Genomic DNA, 27,317 nt, shown 5'->3' on the forward strand with positions numbered 1-27,317 from the left:
CTAGCGCCGTAAGAGTAGCAAAGCACTTTGTTTAACAATCCTGTGAGGTAGCTAGTGCAACTATTTTTATCCCCAAATGGGCATGGGGAAACTGAGACTCAAAATGATTAAGCTAAGACCACATGGTGAATATTGAAGCTACAGTTAGAATGAATAAATGAACAAAACATTTATTAGGTACTTAGCATACTCTGCAGGGGATAGTAAGATAGTCCTTGTACCTAATGCATTGCTGGTGAAGTTGTGAACTGATCCAACTATTCTGGAGGGAAATTTGGAATTATGCCCAAAGGGTTATAAAAGTATGTATACCTTTTGATCCAATAATACCACTACTAAGTCTAGACCAAAGAGATTTTTAAAAATGGGAAAGGTTCTGTTTGCACAAAAATATTTATAATTGTACTTTTTGTGCTGGCAAAAAAAAAAAGGAAAATGAAGGGATGTCCCTCAATTGGGGAATGGCTTGAACAAATTGTGGTATAGGATAGTGATGGAATGCTATTGTACTATAGAGAATGATGAACAATGATTTTAGAAAGAGCTGGAAAGACCTACCCAAACTGATGCAGAGTGAAATAAGCAGAACCAGGAGAATATTATATACAGTAACTGCAATATTGTGGATCTATTAAATGAAACAGACTTTTCCATTAACAGAAATGAACCATAATAATTCTGAGGGACATATGAAAAAGAATGTCCACCTCCAGAGGGGGAAAAAAAAACTTAGAGTAGGAATGCAGATGAAAAAACATGATTTATCATTTATTTATGTATATGTTTGGGGGTTTTAGTTTTATAAGATTATTCACTTCTAAAAATAAATAACATGGAAATATATTTTGCATGATAATACATATATAAACCAGATTGAATTGCTTATTAGCTTCAGGATGGAGGAGGGAAGAAGGGAGGGAGACTATGGATCATATAATTTCAGGAAATGTGGACATTTATTAAATAAAGAAAAAAAATTTAAAGATAGTGTTTGTCCTCTTGGAGCTAACACTTTAATTTTTAAAAACATTTTTGTAAGTATAAAATTATATTTCTTAATCTTTTTCCCCTTTATTAATGTTTAATTTAGAATATTTTGTCATGGTTACATGATTCATGTTCTTTCCCTCTGGGTTTTACATGTATCATTGATCAAGACCTATTTCGGTATTACTAATATTTGCAATAGAGTGATCATTTAGAGTTTACATCCCCAATCATAGCCCCATCAAATCATGTGATCAAGCAGTTTTTCTTCTGTGTTTCTATTCCCACAGTTCTTTCTATGGGTGTGGATAGTGTTCTTTCTCCTTAGTCCCTCAGAATTGTCCTGGTCATTGCATTGCTACTAGTAGAAAAGTCTATTACATTCTATTGTACCACAGTGTATCTGTCTCTTGTGTATAATGTTCTCCTGGTTCTGAAGCTCCTTTCACTCTGTATCAATTCCTGGAGGTTGTTCCAGTTCATAAGGAATTCCTCCAGTTTATTTTTCCTTTTAGCACAATAGTATTTCATCACCAATATACCACATCCGCATCCATCACCAAGATACCACAACTTGTTCAGTCATTCTCCAATTGAAGGGCATCCCCTCATTTTCCAATTTTTTGCTACCACAAACAGGGAGACTATAAATATTTTTGTACACACATTTTCCCTTATTATCTTTTTGGAGTACAAACCCCTCAGTGCAATGGCTGGATCAAAGGGCAAGCAGTATTTCCAAATTGCCTTCCAGAATGGTTGGATCAATTCACTACTCTACCAGCAATGCATTAGTGTCCCAATTTTGCCACATCCCCTCCAACATTTATTACTTTCCTTTGCTGCCATATTAGCCAATTTGCTAGGTGCTAACACTCTTTTAGAGTGGTCAACACATCAGAATGGTTTCAGCTGCAAGTAAGATGGAAAAGTTCCCATGGTCCTTAGGGTTCAGCAATAAAGCAAATGATAATGCCTCATTATATTTTCCCCCCCAGTTACAGTTATCCCTCCCACATCACAACTTTCTCCATCTCAGTTTCCATATGTCACCAGTAGACATAGGAAATTAAATGGTAATTTTGGGGGAGTTTTGTAGAAGCTGCAGATGACATGAGAAGACCAGCAGCTGACACAGAAAAAGTTTAGGTACTCAGAAATGCATAAAACCTATTTAGAATATTATATAATATAAATGTAGTTTATTTTTAATACTATAAATAGATACAATTTCTTTTAAGTTAAATAAAAAGTTAGAGTTTTAAAAAAGAACAAGAAAGCCAGCAGACAGCTCACAAAGGCTAACAATGAAGAGATAACTTTAAAAGTTTAGTAACTTATAAATGCATATAAGGTACTGTAAAAACCCCATAAAAGAAAAAGAAAAAAATTCAGAATTCTGGTATGAAGGAAGGGCCAAAGTGTATTTTCAAGATCACCAAGATGCTGGGGGTGGAGGGCACCTAGCCCCTAACTTTTCAGATATGGAAAGAATACTTATAAATATAAAAACAATTTTTAATATTCACGGTGATGACCCTTTTTAAATGTAATTTTCACTGATAGAATCGTAGCAAATTTCTTTCATTTTTAACTCTTTACCTTTTTTCTTAGAATTTTATGGGTTCCAAGGCAGAAGAACAGGTTAAGACTAGACAACTGGGGTCAAATGACTTGAATTTGGAACCTTTTCCCAGACCTAAGCCACCTTTAGAAGGAAGAGGTGAAGGCGAGAAAAGGGGGGCTCTTTTTTTTTTTTAGCAGTTTCTAATGTTGAACCATTTCATAGACTTTTGTTTTCTTGTAGCATCTGCATGAGTAGTTGCCAGGATGCATCTTCACAAGGGTTATTTCCCAGGATGATGACTCTGGGTATTGAGCTGGAAGCATTACTATTCCCCAAGGCTCTGGCTTGGATTCAGGGTTTTTTCAGTATTCTAGAGAAGATAGTGGTCAAGGTGATTGTGGTGGTGTGACTAACCTGGCACATGTTGCCTCCTGTCTCTCCCACCCTTGTACTCTTGGTTCCCTAAAGGCAGAGGTATTTATTGCCACTGAAAAGTATCCTGTATATTGGAAGGCGAGGGGCTCTTGCAACTGGACCTGTGGTTTCACAAACGGGATAATTATATGTAAACCACTTATATGTCCGTTTCTATTATTGGTATGAGGAACTCCCTTCTCTCTTCTGAGGCTGATAGCAGGTTCTCGGTAACTCCTAATCGCAAAAAGTTACCTGGAGCGGGGAGAGACAGTCACAATGACAGTATGTCACACAGTGGACTTAAGTCTAAATCTTCTTTATACCAAGGTCGGCTCTCCACCCACTACACCAGCCGCTCCTCAAATGCTAACCCTTACTTCTCCCCACTTTCTCTCCTTTAGCAAACGCTTCTGCTTAAACTGTGATAAACTAAGATAATCCTGACCTAGCGCCAGTTACACACTTTCCCTCCAAACTAAAGAAGAGGGTCTGGCTTTGGTAAAGGAAAGAAGACTTTGAGAAGCAGCTCCCTGAACTACATTACGCAAGGGGCTGCATTTTTTTTTTCCAAAAACTCATGCACCCGACCCAGGAGCCGGAGAATTTTTTTTCATGTGTCAAGGTTCATTTACACGCGCAGTTTCTGTGTCTGTTAAGCCGTTTGCAGCCCTCCAGCACGCGCCCTCCCACGCTGAGCTCTTGCCGGGGCGGTAGCTTCGGCGGCTGCTGCTGCCATGGCAACGGGCAGGTGAGCGGCTAAGGCATCGCTCGTGGTCCCTTCCCCACCCGAGAGGAAGGGAGGAGGAGGCGGTTGCCAAGGCTACGCCTGTCGAAGGAGGAGAAGGGGAAGGTGGGAGGAGGAGGATGGGCGGCCCTGGGCTAGCTGCAGGGAGGTGACTGAGGCGAGCCCAACCCCTTGCATCCACCCCCCTTGTACCTCCCTCCGGGTTCTGCTTCCTTCTGCCAGCAGAAGCGGCAGCGGCGGCGGCAGCAGCACCTGAGGCTGCCCTCTCTCCTGGCAGCGTGATGGCTAGAGCTGGGAGCAGCCTTCATCCTTCTGTCAGAATCTGGGAGAGATCTGAGAGGCCTCCTGCTGTATTCCTACTGCTGCTGCTGCTGCTCTGGGCTGGAGCTGCCTTCCAGGTGGCTCAGGGAACCGAGCTTCACGCCTGCAAAGAGGTACCATCACCTCCTCCCAGATGACCCTTCTTCCCCCTCCCTTTAGCCACAGAGAAAGAGTATGGTGGAGACTTCTTAGGGGCCAAGTCATCAGACAGTTTCAGAGGCCCAAAGAGTTTGGGTTCCTGTGAGGTGGGAGGGAAGGTGGGACAGACTGTGGCGTCATAGAAATGTCAAAGCCCTGGTGGTTTTATGAAATAGAACATCTTCACCCTTTTTGGGTGTCCAACCTCAAATGGTCAGTTTATTCAGGAGTAGAGGAGCCTGGGCCACTGAAGCAGGAGAGAATAGAAGGAGGCAATCTAGAAAGTAGGGGAAAATAATCAGAGTGGTTCAAAACAAAGGGCTGAAAATATGATGGAGGCTAAGAATGGAGAAGGGTGAAGTGATATGAGAATGGAGTTAGGAAAGTGGAGGGAAGAAGATAGAGTGAATTAGTTGACCAGTTTACATTTTCAAAGGAAGGAGTGGGGTGGAGGGAAAAGAAAGGAGAGCCAGCTTCCCTACCCCACAAAAACCACTTTTCCCCTAGGATTAAATCCAGTAACTTCTCAAGCTGGGGAATGAACCAGGATCTTTCCTCTCTGTAGCTTTTAAAGGGAGAAATGTGTTCTGTTTTGCAGCTGGCCAAGATACTCTCTCCTTCCAGGTAGTTCTTTGAGTTCTTCTCATATATTCTTTCAGTCAATCCCTAGACCTTTTCTGGATTTCTGAACTTGCCCAAATGCTAGAATTTCCAAATGTTTTTGAAATGTTGGTAGCACAATTTACAATTTAGTGAGTGCTTCTCAACAACCAATTTCTCGTGGAAGTCATTTTTGGATGGGGTATAGGAATAGCAAATGATGTTAGAAGCTGCAAAACTTCTTGAGTTTCAACAATAGTGAAATGACAGGATGATTTTGGTTCTCCTCTGAGTAACTTTTCCTAACCATATGGCACATAGTTAGTAAAAAGAGTTATTTACCGCTTTGAGAGATACAATAGGCGTTGCTCTGGAATCTCTGTGAAAAGTTAACCATTTCAAAACAGGTCAGGTTCCAAACTGCAAAAATAATTACAAATCCCAAATTAAGCATAACATTTTATAAAACTTTTTGGTTTATTTGCCAGTGATAGTTGGTTAGACAAAAAGAGGACTCTTGGAGTTTCATTACTTTTCTTGGTAGCTTGAAGGCCTGCTGGCCCGGTCATGAAGAGAGAGTTTGAGAAGTATGTGATACATTTTTAAGTGAATGAATGCCATCCTTCATATATTTAATTATCTCCAGAATCAAATGTAAGCTCTTCTGTTTGGCATTTAAAGCTCTTGATTCTTTGGCTCTTTTCTACCTTTCCAATCAGTCATTTTACACTTTACTCACCTCTGTGATCCACCTATTCTGCCCTATCAGCAGTTCCTCTCAGAAGACATTCCATCTCCTGATCCTGTATTTTTGCATTGGCTGTCTCTCATGCTCTCTCTCCTCCCCCTGCCTCAGTTTCCCTGGTTTCATTCAGTACTCAAATTCAGGACTTCAAATCCTGCCTTCTGCAGCTCTTTCCATGTTCTCCCTGCTCCTCTGAGATTACTTTCTATTTTGTGTGTATCTTGTATGTGCCTATTTATTTACATGCCATCTCTCTTCCATTAGGATATGTGCTCCTTGAAAGAATAGATCATGGTTTTGGTTTTTGGTTTTTGCCTTTCTTTGTATCTTCAGGATTTAGCTAACACTGTGGCAGGCACAACACTTAAATGTTATTGAATGATCGACTGATATTGAACTCATCATCAGTAGGAAACAGGATTTGATTTGTTTTTCCAGTAATGATAATAGTTTTCGGTTAGCTATCATACTGTCACAAGGTACAACTGGAGATCTACAGCAATCTCTTTTTTAAAAAAATTCTTACCTTCTGTCTTCGAATTGATAAATATTGATTCCAAGACATGAGTGGTAAGGGCTAGGCATCTGGGTAAAGTGAATTGCCTGGGGTTACACAGCTAGGAAGTGTCTGAGGCCAGACCAGCATTCTATCCACTGAGCCACCCAGCTGCCCCCATTATATGTCTTAAAGGTAGCAAGCCATTAGTAGTCTGTTTAGTGACTGAAAAAAATGAGCGAGCTCCTTGACCCATAGAGATCTAGTACTCAATGTTAGCCCCAGAAGCATTGTGTTCCAACCACCTTAGCCAACCATTTCAGACAATGGTCTGGATTTTAGCTAGAAATCAAACATGGGGATCTTTGGAGTGGAAAGCAAGAGTTCTACCACAGAATCAATATTTCCCATTAGATTTTTTGTTAGCTAGGAGAAAATGGGAAAAGTTTAATAAGTCAAATAACTTCATCTTGATGTGGGGAGGAAATTAATATTTGGGATCTCAGACTGTTTGTTACCTTTAAATTAGTAATATCTGTCTAAAAAAGGATCCTCACTGTTCACTGGAATAAAACACAAGAAATTTTTTACTACATGAATTTAGACACACACACACACACACACACACACACACACACACACACACACACACACACCATTCCTGAAACATCGAGTTTTATTTCCCTTTATGAGACCACAGTCATACCCCTGTGAGCTTGTGAGAAAGGCTGCTGGAGCTGGCAGCCAGGACATTATTGTTTGTACACACCTTCTCCAAACAATGACCAGAAAATCACCGGAGACTCCAGGAATCTACCTCCGAGAAGGAAATAAATTCACCTCATTGATTGTCTTGATTTAGTCCAGAAGGACTCGGTATTCCTAAATCATACCCAGAGCATAATCTTAGAGAGGGGAAACTCAGCTCTAGCTTGCCTAGACCATTTCAATTTTAAGATCTTCATTTGGAATTCTGATAAGCCCATATTGGAGAATCCAATCCAAGCAAGGTATTTTATGATATGATAATATTTATGAAATATGTTCTGATTAAGGGCTACAAGCCCAAGAAAAACAATAGCATTTAACAACAGTAAGCCAGTATTTATACATTGCTGGAAACACACTGTATGATTTGCATTTCTGCCTCGAAATCATTGAATGAGGTAAGTAGTACAAGCCCTTTCTAGTGGCATTCTCACTGCTGCTAACCCTTCTGACAATTGCTAGCAATGTTTCCTTGGTTCCTGAGAGCTGAGGCAATCCCCCAGGGATCTAATAAGGCAGAAGAAACCATGCATCACTTTGGTTAGTTGGGGACAGAGGTGGCAGGATGAGTGTGAGTTTTTGACTCCCAAAGGTGTGCTAATACTTGAAGGTCTGTTCCTAGATTTGCCATTGTCATTTTGCTGTCAGTATAACAGCGAAAGGAAACATCCCATTTGGGTGTTTGTTCTTTAATAAATCATTTTATGATCCCTGAGCTAGTGTTGTCTCAGTGCTCACTGATTTCTAAGAGAGTATTTCTTGGGATAGCAGCATTTTTCCATTAAAGAATATAGGGACAAAAAAATTTGATCTGAATTTTTGTCCAAAAATCAGGAGCTATGGATGCTAGATGTGTGGCTCCCTTTTCTCTTTCCTTCTCTCCCTCCCTCCCTCCCTCCCTCCTTCCTTCCTTCCTTCCTTCCTTCCTTCCTTCCTTCCTTCCTTCCTTCCTTCCTTCCTTCCTTCCTTCCTTCCTTCCTTGTCTTTTGTCTTAGAATCAATACTAAGTATCTGTGCCTAGGCAGAAGAGAGGTAAGGCAAGTGGTGTTAAGTGACTTTCCCTGGGTCATACAACTAGAAAATGTCTAAGGCCCCATTTGAAAACAAGATCTCTTATCTGTAGCCTGGCTCACTATCCACGGAACTGTCTAGCTCTTCCTTCCTCTATCTCTTTTAAAGGAATATCCTAGATTTATTGAATTTTAGTTAAATCATTGCCCTAAAGAGTCCTTACTAACCCTAAATTATACTTCCTCAATTCTTGCACATATTAGTGATATCATTGATATGATACTCTCTTCAAGGGTACAGTCTACAACCTTTTTATACCTTATCCTGGCTGGCTCTTGTTTGTGTCCTCCAATAAATTCCTACATAGGAGGCCTACCCAACATACAAATAAGAGCCTCCCTCTAAATCTTTTATTATTCCATGGATTACAGTGCTATGTTTGGCCTCTCTTACAGTTACTTACTCTTGGATACACAACTGGCCTTATTTTCCTATCATATCTCTTAGAAAGATGTCTGATGCATTTCTTACTTGCAACTAGTTTATCATTGTTTCTACACCTACCATGCACCTCTCCATTGCCCTTTGGGTTACCTGCCATTTTGACTCATTGGACAGTTGAGTATTCTTTGATTTACAATCATGTAGCATCACTGAAAGACTATTACTGTTAAAAAAAGATGGGAGTTTGTTTCAGGGAAAACCCTGTTCAATTTTTTTTAAGGAATAACAAACTTTAAAATATCAAATGGCTAACAGTTACCATTACTGAATCATCTTCTATTCTCATGAAATGATCTTTTTTGGTCATTATTTATTGTTTTACTCAACAAATATTTGAACATCTGCTATATAGTAGTCACTCCTTCAAAGGTCAGCTGAAGTTTCTTCTTCTGCAAGAAACAATTCCCAGGCTTTAGCATTTCTTTCAGCCAATCCTCATACAGCATGACCTGGAAGTCATTCCCATCCTGATTGCCTTCCATTGCATACCCTCCAGTTTATCAACATCCTTCTTTTTTTTTAAAACCCTTACGTTCTGTCTTAGTAACAATTCTAAGACAAAAAGGCAAAAGCTAGGCACACAAGAGTTAAATAATGAGCTCAGAGACCCAGGTCCTCCCAACACTAGGACTGGTGTTCTAGCCATTGTGCTTACCTAGCTCCTCCCTATCAATATCCTTCTTAAAATGTGATGCTGAGAATTGAACACAGCATTCTAGGTGTAGTTTCCCCAGGGCAGAGTAAGGCAGAATTATCACCTCCTACAACTCTTGGAAATGATAACTTTCAATATGGTTCAAGATTGCATTAACTTTTGAGGCTTCCATATTGCATTGTTGACTCATGATGAGTTTGTAGTCCACTAAAACTACTAGATTACTTTCAGATAAACTATCTAGTCACTTCACCTTCTACTAGTGAAGTTCATTTTGTGTTTTTTTTTAAACCAAATTTATATTTGTCCTTCTCAAATTTCATCTTACTGATTTGGGCTCAGGGTTCTAAACTATCAAGATCTTTTTGAGTCTTAATTGCCTTGATAAACATGCCATCTCTGGTTTTTTTTTTAATGAAAGTTAAGTAGAACAGGACCAACCACTTCAACAAAGACCTCTAAGTGGAGAAAACATCAGTGACTAAGTTGAGTCCAATAATTTAACCAGTTCCTAATCCATCTAATTGTATTATTGTCTAGCCCATGCCCCTCTGTATTTTCCACAAGAATCACATGAAATGTTTTATTAAATGCTTTGCTAAAATCTAGAAAAACCATATGAGTAGTCATTAAAAGCATACAAGTGAGGGCAACTAGATAGCTCAGTGGATAGAAAGTCAGTCCTGGGTTCAAATATGGCTTCAGATACCTCCTAGCATAGTGATCCTAGACAAGTCACTTAACCCCAACTTCCTAGCCTTTATCTCTCTTCTGCCTTGAAACCCATGCTTAGTGTCAATTCTAAGGCAGAAGGTGAAGGATTTTTAAAAAAATTTAAAACAGCATCCAGGTGAGAAAAATCCAAGTCCAACACAGGGTACATTGGATAATCTGTTTTAACTGGAGCATACATATATGGAGAGAGGAATTAATAGAAAATGAAATTACACAAGTTGTTTAGAGCCTTATTGTGAAAGTCTTTGAATGTAGTTTTAATTTCATTTCACTGACAGAGGACTGTTAATCTGGTGGTAGTGAGCAGAACAGGTGGGATCAAAGGGATTAGAAGATGGCTGACTATTTATGAGGCTATCTTGTGAATCTCAAAAAAGTGAGACAAGGTCTTCAATTAGAGTCACAGTAGTGAGGATTAGACATGAAAGGCATTTTGATTAAAATAACCAGGAGGATTTGGAGGCTGGTTATATGTAGGCAAAGGAGAAAGAGTCAACGGTGCCATTAACAGATACAGGGAAATATTATGACTTTTCACATGACTTTTTGGTTCTAAACACTTTACTGATTTACATTTTTAACTCTTCTCTTCCAACTTAGAATCAATACTGTGAATTGGTTCCAAGACAGAAGAGTGAGAAGGACTGGGCAATAAGGGTAAAGCTACTTGCCCAGGGTCACACAGCTAGAAGTGTCTGAGGCTAGATTTGAATATGCTGATTTATTTTTGCACCATCTGGGAAAATGAACTCGTCCTGGATCATCTATTTCCCTATTGTGTGGCACTTTGCAGGTCTTACATTTTAGTTTGTGCAAGTTCTAGTATGTAATCTGTGGTTCCAGCTCCTTAAAAATAATGGTTAGTATAGACACATCTTCCTCTAACTTTCAGAAATTATTGTCTTAAACATGAGAAGTATGAAATGATTTTATGTCCTTGGGTTATTTAAATTGGGTGTTGCAAATACACTGATCTCCCTGGGGAAAGTTTTTTCTCCAGGGAGGAAAACAAGATCTTCTACTCTATCCAACATAGATCACTATTCTGGTGCCTCCTGGATCCTGTCTTTATTGCAGTAGAGGGACTTGAATTAGTTCAGTGAAACTATGAGATAAGCCATTTGGGGTGACCTGAGATGTAGAGGTCAGAGTGGAGAATACTGATAAAAGATGATTCCCCTGGAGAAGGAAATGGCAAATCCTTCCAGTATCTTTGCCAAGAAAATTCCATGGGGCAACTCAGCTCTCTACCCACTATCTAGCTGCCCCATGGAGTTGTGTGACCCTGGGCAAGTCACTTAATCCCCATTGCCTAGCCCTTACCACTCTTCTGCCTTGGAACAGATACTTAGTATGGATTCTAAGACAGAAGGTAAGGATTAAAAAAAAGAAAAAGAAAAGAAAACCCCATGCACAGTATGAAAAAAAATGCTAAAAGATAGACATCAGAAGATGAGCCCTCCAGGTCAGAATAATAACAAAATGATCTACATAACTGCTTTATTTTATTTGAAGGGGATGAAAGGGGAGGGAGGAAGTAAAGGATTATAATGGGACTGGAAAAAACTCTAGTCCCACAGCCTCAAGGTACCTTGTTCAGTTTGTACAATAGAACAGAAGCCACACAGATAACAAATTTATTCGAGTGAATTCAGTTTTAAATCTAAAACAGTCCAATCTCATCTCCTAAATACTTTTAATTTCTCAAAGCTCCTCTAGTCATGTCTTAGCTTTAAAAGTCAACTGCCTTACCAAAGGTGCCTCTCATTACCAAACCAGTGTCATCAATTTGGCTTGGGCCACCTTAGGGCTTAGAGCCTCTGGGGAGTGCTGACCTTCTGAGTTATGGTTTCTTCTTGCTATTATTAGCACTTTGTGTGATGCCAACAGAAGGTGGATTTAGGACATGGTGAAGGGAGGGAAGCGTAACCGAATGGATGGTGTTGTCTGGGAAACATCTTCATTCTAATCCTGATGCCTGGGTTTGTTAGATTAGATTTTATTTTGAAATCTGTTAAAATATTAATAGTTTAAGAATTATCAACTGTATATTTAATGACTAATTTAATAGATATTTTCATTAATAACTTGTTATTGAGTCTTGTTTGACTCTATGTGACAGGTTTTCTCAGCAAAGATATTGGAGTAGTTTGCTGTTTTTTTTTTTTGCTGATCATCAATTTTGCTGATGAGGAACTGAGGCAAAAATGAGTTAAGTGACTTGTCCAGGGCCATACAGGAAGTATCTAAATCTGAATTTGAACTCAGATCTTTCTGATTCCAGACCCAAGATGCTATCCATTGTACCATCTAGCTGCCCCAGGGAAGTTACACCATCAAAAATCAGTACTATTCCTTTTACTTATTAAAGTTTTTTTTTTTTAAGAATTGAAAATTTTCATTTAATTAATTGATTTAGAATATTTTTCCATGGTTCCATGATTCATGTTCTTTTCCTCCCACTCCCCTCCCCCATAGCCAACAAATAATTCCACTGGGTTTTACATATGTTAAAGTTTAGAATAAGTAGAATGAAGAAGTTTGGACCTTTGAAGAACTGGCTTCTAAGAAATATTGAGCCCTGGTATAAGATAGAAGCCGTCCTTGTCACATTTGTGAATTTCAGCAATTTTAAATTGTACTCAAAAATGGCTCACTAACTTTCCATGCTAGACCAAGCTTAAATGATTTTTTTTCCTCACTAAATCCTTATACATCTCATCTTAAAAAGGAGATCTGCCAGCAAGGCAATCTTATCATCTTTTTATAGGACAGATTACCCCATGTCAAGGCAAAGATCCAAGACAAAGAAGGCATCCCCCCCAGACCAGCAGAGACTGATCTTTGCCAGTAAGCAGCTAGAAGATGGTCATTCCCTGTCTGACTACAACATCCAGAAAGAATCCACCCTGCACTTGGTCCTAGGCTTGAGGGGAGGTGTCTAATTCCCTCAAGATTCTTTCAAGCTTTTGAGTAATTCCACTGCACTTTTCTTTCAATAAAGTTGTTGCATTCTCAAAAAAAAAAAGTCCTTCAATAGAGAGCATAGGCTTTTTTGCTTTTTACTCCTAAATGCTAACATGATCTCATTGGTCTGACGATTTTGCTTTCCTCTGAGAATCAGTAAGACATCATTGTTCCAGGCATACTGATTGGGAAACTGAGGCACTTAAGAAAAGTTTAATGATTGATTATTGATTGAAAGGCATTGTGGGAGAGCCAGGCTTAGGGATGGGATTCTTCCTAGCTGTATGACCCTGGGCAAGTCACTTAACCCGTATAGCTTAGCCCTTCTCACTCTTCTGTCTTGAAACCAATGCAAAGTATTGACTCTAAGATGGAAAGTAAGGTTGTTTTGTTTTGTTTTTTTAAAGAAAGGCAATGTGCACTAGCTTTGGAGTCAGGAAGACCTGGGTTCCAGTTCTGGCTTAGGTATAGGACTGTATAACTCTGGTAAAGTAGCTTGACTTCCCTAAGCCTTGGTTGCCCCATATGAAAAATGGGAACAATAATACCTATGCTACTTATCTGACAGAGTTTTTTTTGAGGAAAGAACTTAGCAAACCCCAAAACCCCACATGGATGCTATTATTTGAGGCAGAGCACACAAAGGCTTACTGTTGGAACTGCAGGATGGAACCTTGGATTGCTTTACTGTTTATTTATCCCATTGAACACTATTTAAATGGATCAAAAACAAGAAAATGAGAACTAGAGAAAATGTTTTTCCCCAAATTTCTGAGAGGCCAGGTCTGTGCATATTCCAGATCTAATATGAGGAGCTATTTAGTTGAACAAGAGGTTAGTCCAGAAATGTGGCCACTCTGCTATCCTCAGAGAGGGGGTACAAGGCTAGAATTATATCTATCTGCTCAGCTAAATATCGTTATTCTTGGGGATATGATTTTTGGGTTCAGTCTAACTTTTGATCATTGTTTATTATTAGGGAAAGGAGGATCCCAAGCTTTATGTCTAAAGCTCGGCTCTCCACCAAATACCAATTCCGCAATAAACTCACATAGCAAAAAATCACAAAGAAAGCCATTTATCCAAATCGTAGCAAAACAGAAATCAAGAATATATGCATAGGAGAATATGTACCAGACAACAGAAAGTGAGGGAACTCTTCCTTTGGGTGTAAGATAATTCAACCAAAAGAAAGTTTCAGATCTCACCCAAGGGGAAAGTCCTCAAAGTCTCTAGTGTAGAACTTGGGAACAGGGACCTGATGGAGATGACCAGCACCTATTGTCTGCTTCTTCCCAGAGGCTTTTCCTTCAGCCACTTGAAGTAGGCTTGGCATCTTCCATCTTCTGTCTCAAAGCTGGAAGCCAGAAGTGCCTGAAGTGACAAAAAGAGGCCAAAGAAACCCTTGAAGAGATTGAAGCTCTCCTCTCTGCCACTCTGGCCAATTTCTCTGCCAAGGAGAGAGTACCACAACAAGGGGCTTTGGACTCAGACTCACACTGAAGTAAATAGAACATTGAAGCCCCCAATCTAGTCTAACAAGCACCCTCCAAGACAAAGAGGGGTGATATGGGTGGTGAACAGACCTGGCAAGTGCCTCTTGCCATATGTCATCATCATGGTTGTCTAAGAAGTAGGCAAAGAGGCTCATGTGTCATTCTCATTCAGTATTCTCGCCGTTTGAGTGATGAAAGCTGCCCAATTTGTCATGTTTTCTCCCACAACTGTGCTCCTGTGTCCTAGAGAAACAGAAACAGATAATTATTGCTTCCTGGCAGGAGATTAAAAGCTTTTAAAAGAAACAACTTTTTCATAATTCCTGGATATTCCATTTTAAAAACTCCAGGTGGAAGCTACAGTCTGAAACCTATTTCGAGGTTGTCATTGCTTTTACAAGGGATTTCCATCATCTTTTGGCTTATTTTGTATTACTAAATATAGAATCGAGAATTGAATCATGGAATTGTGGACTTGGAAGGGATCCTAGAGGTCCATGTTGTTGAGTCCTTCCCCAACACATGAATCTTGTCTATAACAACCGTGACAAGTGGTTTCCAGTCGCTGATTAAAGACCACTGGACCACTGCTGTTAGGGAACTCACAGCCTTCCAAAGCAGCGTGCTCCACTTGCTAGCTCTAGTTATTAGGTTGTTTTTCTTTACATACAGTACCTACCTACAACTTGCACCCATTGTTCCTACTTCTTCCTTGTGGGGCCAAGCAGAATAAATACTAGACCTTTTCCACATGACAACCTTTTAACCGTATTTGAAGACAGCTATATCCCCCTTGAGCTGTCTCTTCTCCAAGACAAACATCTTCAGTTTTGAGTTCTTTTTATCATCCTGGTCATTGTCTGCTAGACAATCTAGTTTGTTAATGTTCCTTCTAAAACATGTCTTGCCCAGAGGCTGCCCCTTTCCTACAGTGGATGCCTACTGTGGATTCACATGGATGAAGTTTCATCAGGGGAGGGACCTTCAAAAGAGGAGATTCGGACTTTTTCCTTACTCTTTGGTACATTATGCCACCACCTGAGTTATTCCAGGGAAAATTTTTTAAACACATGAATAGTTTGGCTCATGTCTTGTGTCTTTCCCAAAAGGAATTAATCGAGTCCCTTCTAGAAGAGTTTCTCAATATGCAGAGTAGTAGGAATCAGGGACAATATCTATTTCCTTTACCACAAAAGAAATGCTTAAAGTAGAAAAGATTGATAAACTGTCCAACAGTTAAAACCCCAAACAGTGATGCTTAACTGCTATTATATTTTCATGAGAGATGAAGACTCCTGAGAATTTGTGACTGCTGAACAGACATCTGAAAAATCCATTCAAGGTTTTCTCTTCTGGCCATCTAGGCAAGCATATCATCCTCTTGTGTCCCGTGTGATCTTTATTTCCAATTCCTGGAAGCACCACCAGCTTCTAGCATGTGGATCTCTCAATGACTCCAGATCTCTTGGGTTCAAGAGGTAGTCATCAAGGCTGGAAGCAGCCATCTCAGGATCATTATTGGGCCACCTATGCTCAGGGAAAGAGATACAAACACTCAGCTGCCTCTCTTAAGACAACTGGTGAATTGAGAGATAATCTCAAGGAAACACATATTCATTGCTATGTACATGTAACTACCATAGATTTTGCTGGTGAGGGGAAGAGAAATTCCCTGGGGGGGAGGATCCCAAATGGGGTCCCATAACTTTTTCAGACTGTTATGTTTTGTTTTGTTTTTAACCCTTCTGTCTTAGAGAATCAATACTACATATATTATGCTAAGATATTAAGCAAGGGCTACACAATTAGAGTTAAGTGACTTACCCAAGGTCACAAAGCTAGAAAGTGTCTGAGGCCAGATTTTAATTGAAGTCCTCCTGACTCCAGATCTGGTGTTCTATCCAATGGGCTACCTAGTGGTCCTTGACATTGTGTTTGATTCAAGGAATACCCCCCTTAATCACCCTATCATAGAGAAAAGGAATTCTACTAGGAAGCTTTGATTTTGCATGCCCTCTACCCAAGGACCAGGATGTTTTCTGCCACTGCAAATGAACTGAAGATATGCTTTTGGAATGACCCCTGTCATCTTTAAGTGCAAGTGCAATTCCAATACAGAATTTTCTGTATCATCTCATTTCAAATCATAAGGCCTTCAATGACAAATCAGAGCTCAGATGCCCCCCCCCAGGTATGGCCCTAGGGCACATACATTCTCAATCTCCTTATCTCTGTTCCATATATCACCAAACTCCAGATGTGATCTGACCAGGGTAGAGTAGTGAGATCCTCATTCTAGATACAATGCTTTGATCAAGGCAGCCTAAGGTTGCCTTTACTTTTTTCATTGTCCCTTGTCATGCTGTGAACTCACTCTGAGCTTGAAAGTCATTAAAGCCCCTGGATCTTTTTTCCTATAAATGGCTTTTTTGAAGCACCTTCTTCATCTAGTCCTTGTACAATTGATTTTTCAAGTCTTAAGCGCAGGAGCTTTTATTTCTTCCTAACAACGTTCATTTTCTTAGCTTTAGAATTATTTTGATTCAGATTCTGTCATCTCAGGCTTCAATCACAACTAGCTTCACATAATCTACAAATTCAACAAGTATTTCATCTCTGCAACAAAACAATGGGGTTTTCTAATTTGCAAAGATCTAAAAGAACCTAATTTTAATAGGCAAGGACTTAAACAATGTGGCTTCCTAAATGTGATTTTCAGGGCTGATGCAAAATAAAAGACAAAATGAATGTAATAAGCTTGATTGCTAATGAAGAAACCATTTCCAATATCTAGCAGTTAGAAGCATAAAATGAAATTACTCTCAGAAGAAATTTGCTCCCAATTGGAGCAAACCTAAGACTGAAAATCAGTATGACATTAACCAGTTTGTATTTATGAAATAGTTGAATTTAAGCTCAGTTTTGTGAAATAAAAGCAGTGAACAATAAAATAGGAGTATATGAGGAAACATGATGTCATATAAGGAGCACCAAACAAGTCAAGAGGACTCAAGTTCAAGTCCTCATTCTGCCATAGTTACTACCTTGTCATAACTGGTGCAAGACACTTAGTTTTGGTGGGTCCCATTTCATCATCTGCAAAATGAGGGAGTTGGACCTGATGACATCAAATGAGCTTTCCAGTTCTAAATTTATGTGCCTAAAGAGCAGAGAAGGGAAAGTCAATTAGATGTCTTCATCTACTTTTCTAAATCCCTTATTAGGAAGGGTTTGACTAGAACAAGGTTTTGAGAAAAATGAGAAAAACTAAGGTCCTTGGGTTTCATTGGCTTTTTATTTAATTTCTTCTTTTGGAAGAATATGAATAAGCAAAGTGATTATCTTGTGATAATGATGATAATGATGATGGTAATGGTGGTGGTGGTGATAGTGATGAGGATTGTGGTGATGGTAATAATGGTGATGGTTGTGATGATGAGGATGGTGATGAGGATGGTGATGATGATGATGGTAATGATGGTGATGAGGATGGTGGTGATGGTGATGATGATGCCTCCCTATTACCAACTACAATAACCACAGAATTCATAACAGTGCTTTTTTCTTCCCACATTATATTGTAACTCATTCTTTGAGAGACTTCTCTGATACTGTTCAAATGCAGCATAATGCAAAGGAAAGAATGCTCAATTTGAACTCAGGCGAGCTGTGTTCAAATTCTAGTTCTATTTCTTTTTTTTTTTTAAAACCCTTACCTTCCATCTTGGAGTCAATACTGTGTATTGGCTCCAAGGCAGAAGAGTGGTAAGGGCTAGGCAATGGGGGTCAAGTGACTTGCCCAGGGTCACACAGCTGGGAAGTGGCTGAAGCCAGATTTGAACCTAGGACCTCCCATCTCTAGGACTGGTTCTCAATCCACTGTGCTACCCAGCTGCCCCCTCTAGTTCTATTTCTTGTGGGACTTTGGGCAAGGCAGTTTTGCTGGCCCTCAGTTTTTCCCCAATGTATTGGGGAAAATATTGAGGAATTGTACAATGGACCATTGAAAGTGTCTTATATAGCTCTATATCTATGATTCTAGGATTCCTCCTTTGCTCAGTCTCTCTTCATGATGTGAACTCATAAATAGGAATGGAACTTCATCTAAGGCTTGTAGTTACAAAAAGAACATAGAGTTCATGTTTCTACATATCTCCCCACCCTCCCTACTCTTAAATAGTTTTATTAATAACTTGAAATAATAACTAAACATTCTACTTTTTAAAATTAATTTAAAAATATTACCTTCCATCTAAGAATAAATATCAAGTATTGGTTTTGAAGAGCCAGGAAAGACTAGACAATTGGGCTTGTGACTTGCCCTGGTTGTACAGCTAAGAAGTATATGATACCAGTTTTGAACCCAGGTCCTCCCCACTCTAGCACTGGCTTCCCTGTCCACTCAGCTTCCAACTGTTCCACTAATTATATTTTTAAAAAACTTTCAATATTTAAATTTTAATAACACTATCATTTAGTCTCTCCCTTTTAATTCCCTTCAATTCATTATCTTTATTTATCCATTGGATGTATTTTCTGCTAGAAATTGTTTATGTTCTCTTAGCCTAATGAGATGAAGAGGAATTAGAGGAAGGGAACAGAACTAGAAATATGTTAATGTGGTTCTAAATGTGGGCAAGTTTGAACTTATTTGAGGGACAAGATAGGTTATTTAGAACCTATCTGTGAGCTAGAGATCCCTTTGAATTTCAGATAATTGAAAAATCTCAAGCACTTTATATATAATGAAGATCACATTACACCCATGGAATGAGTATCATATGTTGATAATTTAGTAGATTCATGGTTTTTATCATTGTGATTAATATTTGACTGTTGCATATCATAACCTCTCCATAAATTTTGATCCTGTATGATTCCTAACCATGTCTCCTCATAAATTATCCAGAAGAGATCCACCTGACATTTTATAACTCTTCAAACTTTAAAAATAATTTATTTTCCCAATTACATGTAATAATTTTCAACAGACGTTTTCCAAAATTATAAGATCCAAATTTTCTCTCTTCCTCCCTTCCCTCCCCCATCCTGGAGATGGTGAACAATTTGATATATTCAGCCAACATCTTTTCCATCTTTCATCTGTTTTTTTTTTTAATATAGTGAGGGAACCAAGGTGGTGCTTGGAATGCCCAAAGGCTGTTTCTCATTCTCCATGTATGATTGGTTCACCTCATTAATCAGTCATATGTGATTTTTTTTTAAACCCTTACCTTCTGTCTTGGAGTCAATATTGTGTATTGGTTCCAAGGCAGAAGAGTAGTAAGGGCTAGGCAATGGGGGTCAAGTGACTTGCCCAGGGTCACACAGCTGGGAAGTGTCTGAGGTCATATTTGAACCCAGGACCTCCTGTCTCTAGGTCTGGTTCTCAATTCACTGAGTTACCCAGATACCCTCTGTGTTCTTTTTAAAAATAATTTTTATTTTCTGTTATTCTGAACTCAACAGTCAGACATGAACATTTCTATACAAAGAACATAACCATAGGATTGCCTATGAAACTGAAAATCTATTACATACAACTTTTAAAAGTATATAACAAAATGTCATAGTTATCTTGCTTGTCTGAGTCTCTCTCTGAACTTCTTTTAACTTTTATGCATTTTATTTTGTTTATTCATCCCTTTCCTTCCCCATACCATAGAACATATCTGGCAAAATAAATGGTTTCTATCTTCTCTATTTCTACCTCTTAGTTCATTCTCTGGAGTGAACATTCATGTATCAAATATTAAATTTCTAAGTATATACAATATTCCCTTAATTCTACTCATTTCAATATTCATTATCTCATGTAGTTTTTTCTAAGTTTTATACAATTAATTTGCTCATTGTTTCTTACAGCACCGTAGTATTCTGTCACCATCATATACCACAGTTCGTTTAGCCATTCTCCAGTTGATGGGCATCCTCTGGATTTCTAGTACCCTGCCACCACAAAAAAAGGTGCTATAAATATTTTGGAAAATATAGTTCTTTTCCTTTTCCCCTGATCTCTTTGGAAAATAGACCCAGCAGTATATAGAGTTTTATAGCTCTCTGGGTGTAATTCCAAATTGCTTTTTCAAAATGTTTGGGTTGATTAACAGTTTAACAATGGATTAGTGTCCCCCCACTCTTCCATATCCCTTCCAACATTTGTCATTTTTGCTCTTTTATCATTTTAGCCAATCTAATGGGTGTGAGATGATTCCTCAGAATTCTTTGGGTTTCTATTTTCCTAATCAGTAGTGATTTAGAGCATTTTTTTTCATATACCTATATATATGGCTTTGATTTCTTCATCTGAAAACTCCATTTATCAATTGGGACATGACATATTTTGTTCTTGATAATATCTTTTATGTCTTTTTTTTCTGGAAAAAAATACAAAAAGGAAAGGGCAAAAAGCAGCTCAAATTCCTCCTACCTTTCTGACAAATGTCTACTCATTTTTTTTTTTTGCTGTTTCATCATCCAGATCACATCTACTCATCACAGGCATCTCTTGCAAGTCTTTGTCCTGTGCATTCTTTTCTTCTTCTATATTGTCTCACTTGTTGATCTCATTAACTTCCATAGGTAAATTTATGATCTCTATGAAAATACTCAGATCTCCTTATTCAGTCCTAACAACTTGCCTGACCTCTTGTCTTGCATCATCACCTTTTTTTTTTAATTGAAATCTCAAAGCTAACCTACAATCACTTGTTGCTATCATTGAAGGACATCTTATTTTGAAATCCAACATTTAATTCTTAGAAAAAGTTCTCCACTATAACTGGTGTCTGACTGAGTTTTACACATAAATATCTTATGTTTTACTAAGCATCCAGTATAGTTTTTTGCCTTTTAAAAAGGAAAAAATTCCTCTTGGTGTCAAACTGTCTATGAATTACCTTCAGCCAGTTCTGAACTTATTTCAGTCACTTTCTCTTATGGGTCCTAGTGTTGATAAACAGACCTCTGGCTTGAACAGAACTGAATTTAGCTAACATATCACTTCTAACTGAGATAATCATCACCAAAAAATTGCACTTATCGTAGTACATTTTCAGACTAATTAGCAGTTTTCCAAGGTTACCTATATAGATCTTTAATATTAAATCTAAGAAAATAGCCAATTTTTGGGATAAAAGTTCCCTTTGTGTGTTCCAAATCTTTCTTTCTCTCTTTTTTTTTTCTGGATGGGCCCTATCCAAAACAAAAGGAGAGAAGATTTATGGAACAAAAATTACCTCTTTTTGGGGGAAGGGGAGAACTTTTAAGTATTTTTTGTAAATGGCCAATTAAGGAAACATAGACACCAAACTTATGACGCAGACACACATGGAGTCACACATAACAAACATTAAACACGCGCTAAGGGAAGCATGCTTTTAAGAGTTAAGGTGTTTACTCAAGATCTTGAGGAAGAAAGAAAAAGGAAGAAGAAAGAATGAAAAAATCCATCTTGCTATTTCCAAAGTACTGTCCCTTTAAAACTGTTAGAGGTGAAAAAAGTTTTTGGCTCCAGGAGCCTTAAGTGTAAACATTTGAAGAGGCAGGTGACAAGGTATTGAAAAATGGGCTTTTCTCTGCTAGAGCTGAGGATCTGGGGATCGTGGAGGAGGAGGGGGACCCATCATTCCGGTCCATTCACTCCTCCTTCCCTCAGGTGGAAGTGTTGCTGGTGGTTGTCTAGCCCGAAGGGGAATGTTATAAGATTTTAAGTCAGGGACTGCCATTTTGAATAAAATCCAAGAGCTTAGTCAGCTGTGACTTACTTTTCTCTCTTTTGCTCCCCTTTTCTGAAAACTGTGTTTAATTATTTCAGTGAATAGCTTTCTTTCAATTCACTGTGTCCCATGGTGGCCCTTTTCTTCTCCTAACTTCTGTTCTGAACTGCTCCTCTAATATTGGGAGCCCTGGATCCACAAGGGGGCCAGGAACCTCTTGGGGGGGGGAGAACCCGAACCACTTGAAAATTATGGGGCTTTGGGGAAGGGGACTTACCTACCCGGAAATGGTCCTGTTCTGGCACCAGAAATGCCTCAGGCAAGGTCCAGCCTCACTTGCGTCTCCAGGGGTTCCTGACAGGTGGTGAATGATCAGTCAAAAAAATAACAAACGAAAGACAGCTGTATCTTTAGGCCATGGAAATGCTTTGCATCTGATAGCAGTTCCGCCATCCCCAGGCTTGATGTTTATTTTTATACCGATTTTCTTGGCACACAGATACATTACCTAACACACATGTCCAAATGGAGATAATTGGAAAAGTGATACATTAACTTTTAACAGATCACTTGATTAACATTCTATATTCTTGTATTGTGATTATAGATTCTTGACAGCATAAAGGTTCCACATAAGATAAATGATTTTGTCACAGATGCTTAATTTTTTCTCATTACCCTGTGAGAAGTTTTTGAACTTACAAACAATCAAGGAAATTTACTTATTACTTTTAATAAAATGGAATAATTAATCAGAAGTTCTTAAAGACAATTCAACAGTCATATCATTGAGGTTGAGGGGTACTGGGAACACAATTCAGATTTAATATTAGACTGGTCATTTTTCAGGGTTTACTAGGGAGTTTCTGAGTTACTGGTTTGTGAAGTCGAGTCCCTGAGGCATATTTAAACTTAGTGTACCTGTACGTTTTGTATGGGCCTTTATGATTGATTTGTATGCTGGCTTCATGAGAATAAGTTTCTGTAAGTGGGAAAGTTCTGGGCTTGGCCTGTAGTTGCAGTTTCACTGGGGATTATGCGTCTAAGTAAAAGTTAACCCATGATAGACTTTTGGGGTTGGGGTTGAGGGTCTGATCTTTTGGTGATGTTTTAGAGAATTAGGGTATAGGTATTTTGCTCTTGCATTTTCTTTCTGAGACTAGGGGGAATGATAGTCATGTCAATTCCATAGGTAAGGGACATTGATGAGAGAGGTTATGCAAGGGGGACTGAGTGGGCAATCACATCTTGCCAAGGGCCACTGTGGCCTCCTTATCTACCACGCATGACTCTGTCAAGGCATCGTGGCCTGATGGCTCCCAACACCTCTTGAACTGGATGTCTTGTAGACATCCCACAGTCAAAATGTCTACAACAGCATTAAACCATCCCTTCTTCTGAATCTTCCCATTATCCGATGAGGGAGCCACCATCTTCCTGCTCACCCCTGCTTGCAACTTCAACACCATTCTCATCTCCTCAGTCTCGCTCATCCCATACATCCAATCTGTTGACTAATTATGTTCTTACTACCTTCACAGTATCTCCCATCTACATCCTCTCATTCTATTCATACATGCCACCCTGGTACAAGCCCCTCATCACCTTACACCTGGACTATTACAATAACCTTCTGGTTGATCTCCCTGCCCCACTCCAGCCCACCCTCCCAGATGATCCTCATAAAATATGTCACTCACTCTCCAACTCCAGTGGCTCCCTATCACTTTCAGGATCAAATAAAAACACTTTATCTGGCTTATAAAGACCTTTATAGGCTCCTTACACCTTACTCCTCTCAGATATAATCCAGTGATACTGACCTTCTTGCTGTTCCTCAAATACTATACTCCATCTCCCAACTCCAGGCATTTTCATGGTCTGTCCCTCATGGTTGTTATTCTCTTTCTCCTACATCAGCCTCCTGGCTCCTCTTACTTCAAGATCCACTTTAAATTTCACCAGCAGAAGGCTACCTTTCCTGCTCCCTTCCTGGCCCAATATAGACTTTCCCCTCTAGATCCATTCCCATTTACACTGTATATCTCTGGTATGTACATGGTTATATTCATGTTGTCTCCCTCATTATTATGTGAGCTCCTCAAGGGAAGAGAGAATGTATTTTTAGTTTATATCCCCAATACTTAACAGCACAGTGCCAGGCACACGGTAAGTAGTACTTAATGATGAATAATATCAGATATGGATAGCTTTTTATTTCTTTCCCCACAGAATATACAAATGATGTCAATGACTCATAGACATGTATGAACAAATAGAGGAAATATGAAATATTCAAATGGCCCACTGGACTTTACAGTCTTATTATGAAAGGTAAAGATACTTTTTGGGGGACTTCTCAATAAGTATTTCCTATTCCCATCAGACTGGTGCCCTCTGAGCATCTCATTGCAGTGCCATGGAGGGTTGACAGACTCCAGATTTCCTGCCCGGTTCTGGCATGACTTTAGTCCTTCAGTTGCAGAATACATTGAGTTTTTTTTTTCATTTTTTTTTAAGTCTTAGAGACGATGTTGAACTTTCAAATGCTGCAACTTTTGAATTCAGGATTACTTATGCAGTCATTTCCAAAGCTAGAAACATAGATTCTCAAGATCTCTCATCTCTGACCTACACTCAGAAAAATAAATACAAAAGCAGAAGGCATCTAGGCCTGGAAAGTCTAGGAATTCTCAGGGTCTACTTTGTGCTTCTTCTCCATTTTCTCTTTTTTAGGAATACCGGGGAAGAATACCCTTCCCCAACTTGCTATATATTCAATTATGGAAGCAGGAGTATTGTGGGGCTCAAATGAGTAATGCAACTTTAAAGCATTCTAGAAATAAAAATGCCAGTTATTAATATTACTTTGCAGTCACTAAGCTTCCAAGCTGGGAATGACTTCATTCCCTGAGGCTTCTACTGCACTCCAGCTGAGCTTAAGCAATGTTTATAGAGCAATACAGACATGTGGTGGTAAATGTTTAACAACTGGGCTCATTCCAGAAGGGGGGGGAGGAAATATATATATATGCTTTTCATTTTAATCTGTATAACTAAATAGTTTCCTAAGTCCAGACAATCAACAAAACAATAAACCAAATCCTTATTTGTAGCGACTGAAAATTTATCAATGGGTTCTCCCAGTCAGAACTGACTTTTGCTCGCTCCTGGGTGGAAACACAAGAGAGAGAGAAAGACATTAAAGAGGAAAAGGGCCAAAGGGATGGGCTTTTGCACAGGCCACTATACTGTCACTAGTAATGACAGGTAGCTCTCCCCAATGAGAGACCATCCCCCTGAGCCTTAGATAGTCATCAGGAAGCATCTTGGTTCCCTAGGAACCAATCAGAGCAGCTCCCCAAGTCTTTTCAGAAAGGGACTAGATTTAGGACTGGAATCCCATTCTGTGAGACAAACTCTCTTTTGACAAAGGTCCACACCCTGCAGTCTCATCAAGTTGGCTGGGAAATTATTGATCAAATTAAGAAGGTCTTCCCCTTATCGACCCCCATTACCTTTCTTACTTTAAATTTCTGCCACATACATTTGGTTCATAATAATTTGGAAACGTAGTTTTTTTTTTTTAATTTAATTTTACTGATTAAGAAAATTTTTCCATGGTTACATGATTCATGTTTTTTCCCTCCCTTCTTCCCACCCCCTCCCATAGCACAATTCCACTGGGTTTTACTTTTGTCATTGATCAAGACCTATTTCCATATTATTGATATTTGCACTCGTTTAGAGTCTACATTCCCATTCATATCCCCATCGAACCATGTGATCAATCATATGTTTTTCTTCGTGTTTCTACTCCCACAGTTCTTCCTCTGAATGTGGATAGTGCTCTTTCTCATAAGTCCCTCCGAATTGTTTTGGGTCATTGCATTGCTGCCAGTAGAGAAGTCCATTACAATCAATTGTGCCACAATGTATCCATCTCTGTGTATAAGGGGAAATGTAGTTTTTTCCATGTTTACATGATTAATTTTCTTTCTCTCCCCTCCCAGAGCCAACAAGCAATTCCACTGGGTTGTACAAATCTTATCATTTGATATCTATTTCCATATTATTCATTTTTGCTATAGAGCAATCTTTTAAAGCCAAAACCCCAAATCATATACCCATATATACAGGTAATAAATGACAAGTCATATGTTTTTCCTTTGTGGAAAACATAGTTTCTTCCTGAAGCTACCCAAAGTAGGATTCCCCCTTATGTGTGTTTCCTCTTCAGAGAGGGGCAATGACTTTTATTATAGAATAGTCTTTTTTTTTACAGTTTAGCAATTTATATCTAATTATATTTATTATTTATCATTTTATTACATTCATTTGGGTACATATCTTATTAATCCTACTCAGACTTTGCACTCACTCCATAAGGAAACTGGGTCTGATTTTCATCCTTAGATCTTCTGCACCCAGAGCAGTGCATTACATACAGCAAGGGATTAATAAATGTTTGCTTAATTTGACAGAGTAGAACTAATCCCACCATTTTCTGTCATGCAAGAGAAACCATCAGAGAATACAAGCTTGGAGAAAGACTCAGAATTGAATACTCTTTCTTCCCTACTTCCACCTCTTTTTTTCCCCTTTCAGGGTATACTAATACAATTTCTCAGTGGAAAAAAAATGATAACAATTGGTTAAGCCTACTTAGTTCTGCTTATTTAGGAAAGGGAGAAACATCTACCAGGCAAAATGGAATAGGTAAGCACTTCCAGTGGCCTTTGGAGTCTGTCTCTAATCTTAGCAAAAGCTTCTGGCTTCTCTATTTTTCCTTTATCATGTTTCTTCCCAGTCTTTTCTATCAGGAAACCAGGCCATTTCTGAGAGAGATCCTTGAGTCCCAACCTTTTTTTCACTATATATGAGGACGAACATCTGTCCAGCTGAATATTGTGCTTTTATGGCTAGTCTCCTGTTGGTTTACTGATAGGAAATAAATGCATATACAGTCTGTTGTCCCAAATGCTTTCTTTAAATAAATTTCTCATTGTAATTATGAAGTTAAGTGCAGTAGAGATAGGGCATATTTGTGTTCGAGGTTATAGGTTAAAAAGAATAAAAGTCCTTTTGTGGCTACCAAAGCAGCTTGCCAACATTACCCTAGAGCGCAGCCTACTTCAGTTTACAGCTAGCAAAAACTGACAAAGAACTTTGGCATCTTGAGTGATGGCCGGATGGGCATAGATGCAAGAAATTCTGTTTTCTTAGGCAGTGGTGACCAGGAGATTGATAGCTTAGGCGAGATAAGGGAAGACTGAGCCAATCTCTCTCCCTTCTCAGACTCATGGAATTTTGGTCCCCAACAAGAGCTGGTCAAGAATCCCCAACATAACCTTGGGATGAGCAGTTGTCTGCCCTATGCTCGAAGTTCTCCAGTGAAGGAGAAGCCATTATTTCCTGAGGCAGCCCACCCCAGTTTAGAACAGCTT

At 39.0% G+C, this 27,317-nt stretch overlaps 1 protein-coding gene across 1 annotated transcript in view; it reads left to right on the forward strand.

The window, feature by feature from the left end:
• The first annotated feature begins 3,727 nt into the window (after window positions 1–3,727).
• The window catches only part of ELAPOR1 (endosome-lysosome associated apoptosis and autophagy regulator 1), a 108,382-nt gene continuing 84,792 nt past the window's right edge, over window positions 3,728–27,317 (forward strand). Inside the window, exon 1 of the mRNA XM_001381901.5 lies at window positions 3,728–4,150. Coding sequence (XP_001381938.2) covers window positions 3,998–4,150 — 153 coding nt within the window. The 5' untranslated portion in view covers window positions 3,728–3,997. The remainder of the gene's footprint in view (window positions 4,151–27,317) is intronic.

The sequence above is a fragment of the Monodelphis domestica genome, chromosome 2 (assembly GCF_027887165.1).
Source record: "Monodelphis domestica isolate mMonDom1 chromosome 2, mMonDom1.pri, whole genome shotgun sequence".
In the NCBI taxonomy this organism is placed as follows: Eukaryota; Metazoa; Chordata; class Mammalia; order Didelphimorphia; family Didelphidae; genus Monodelphis; species Monodelphis domestica.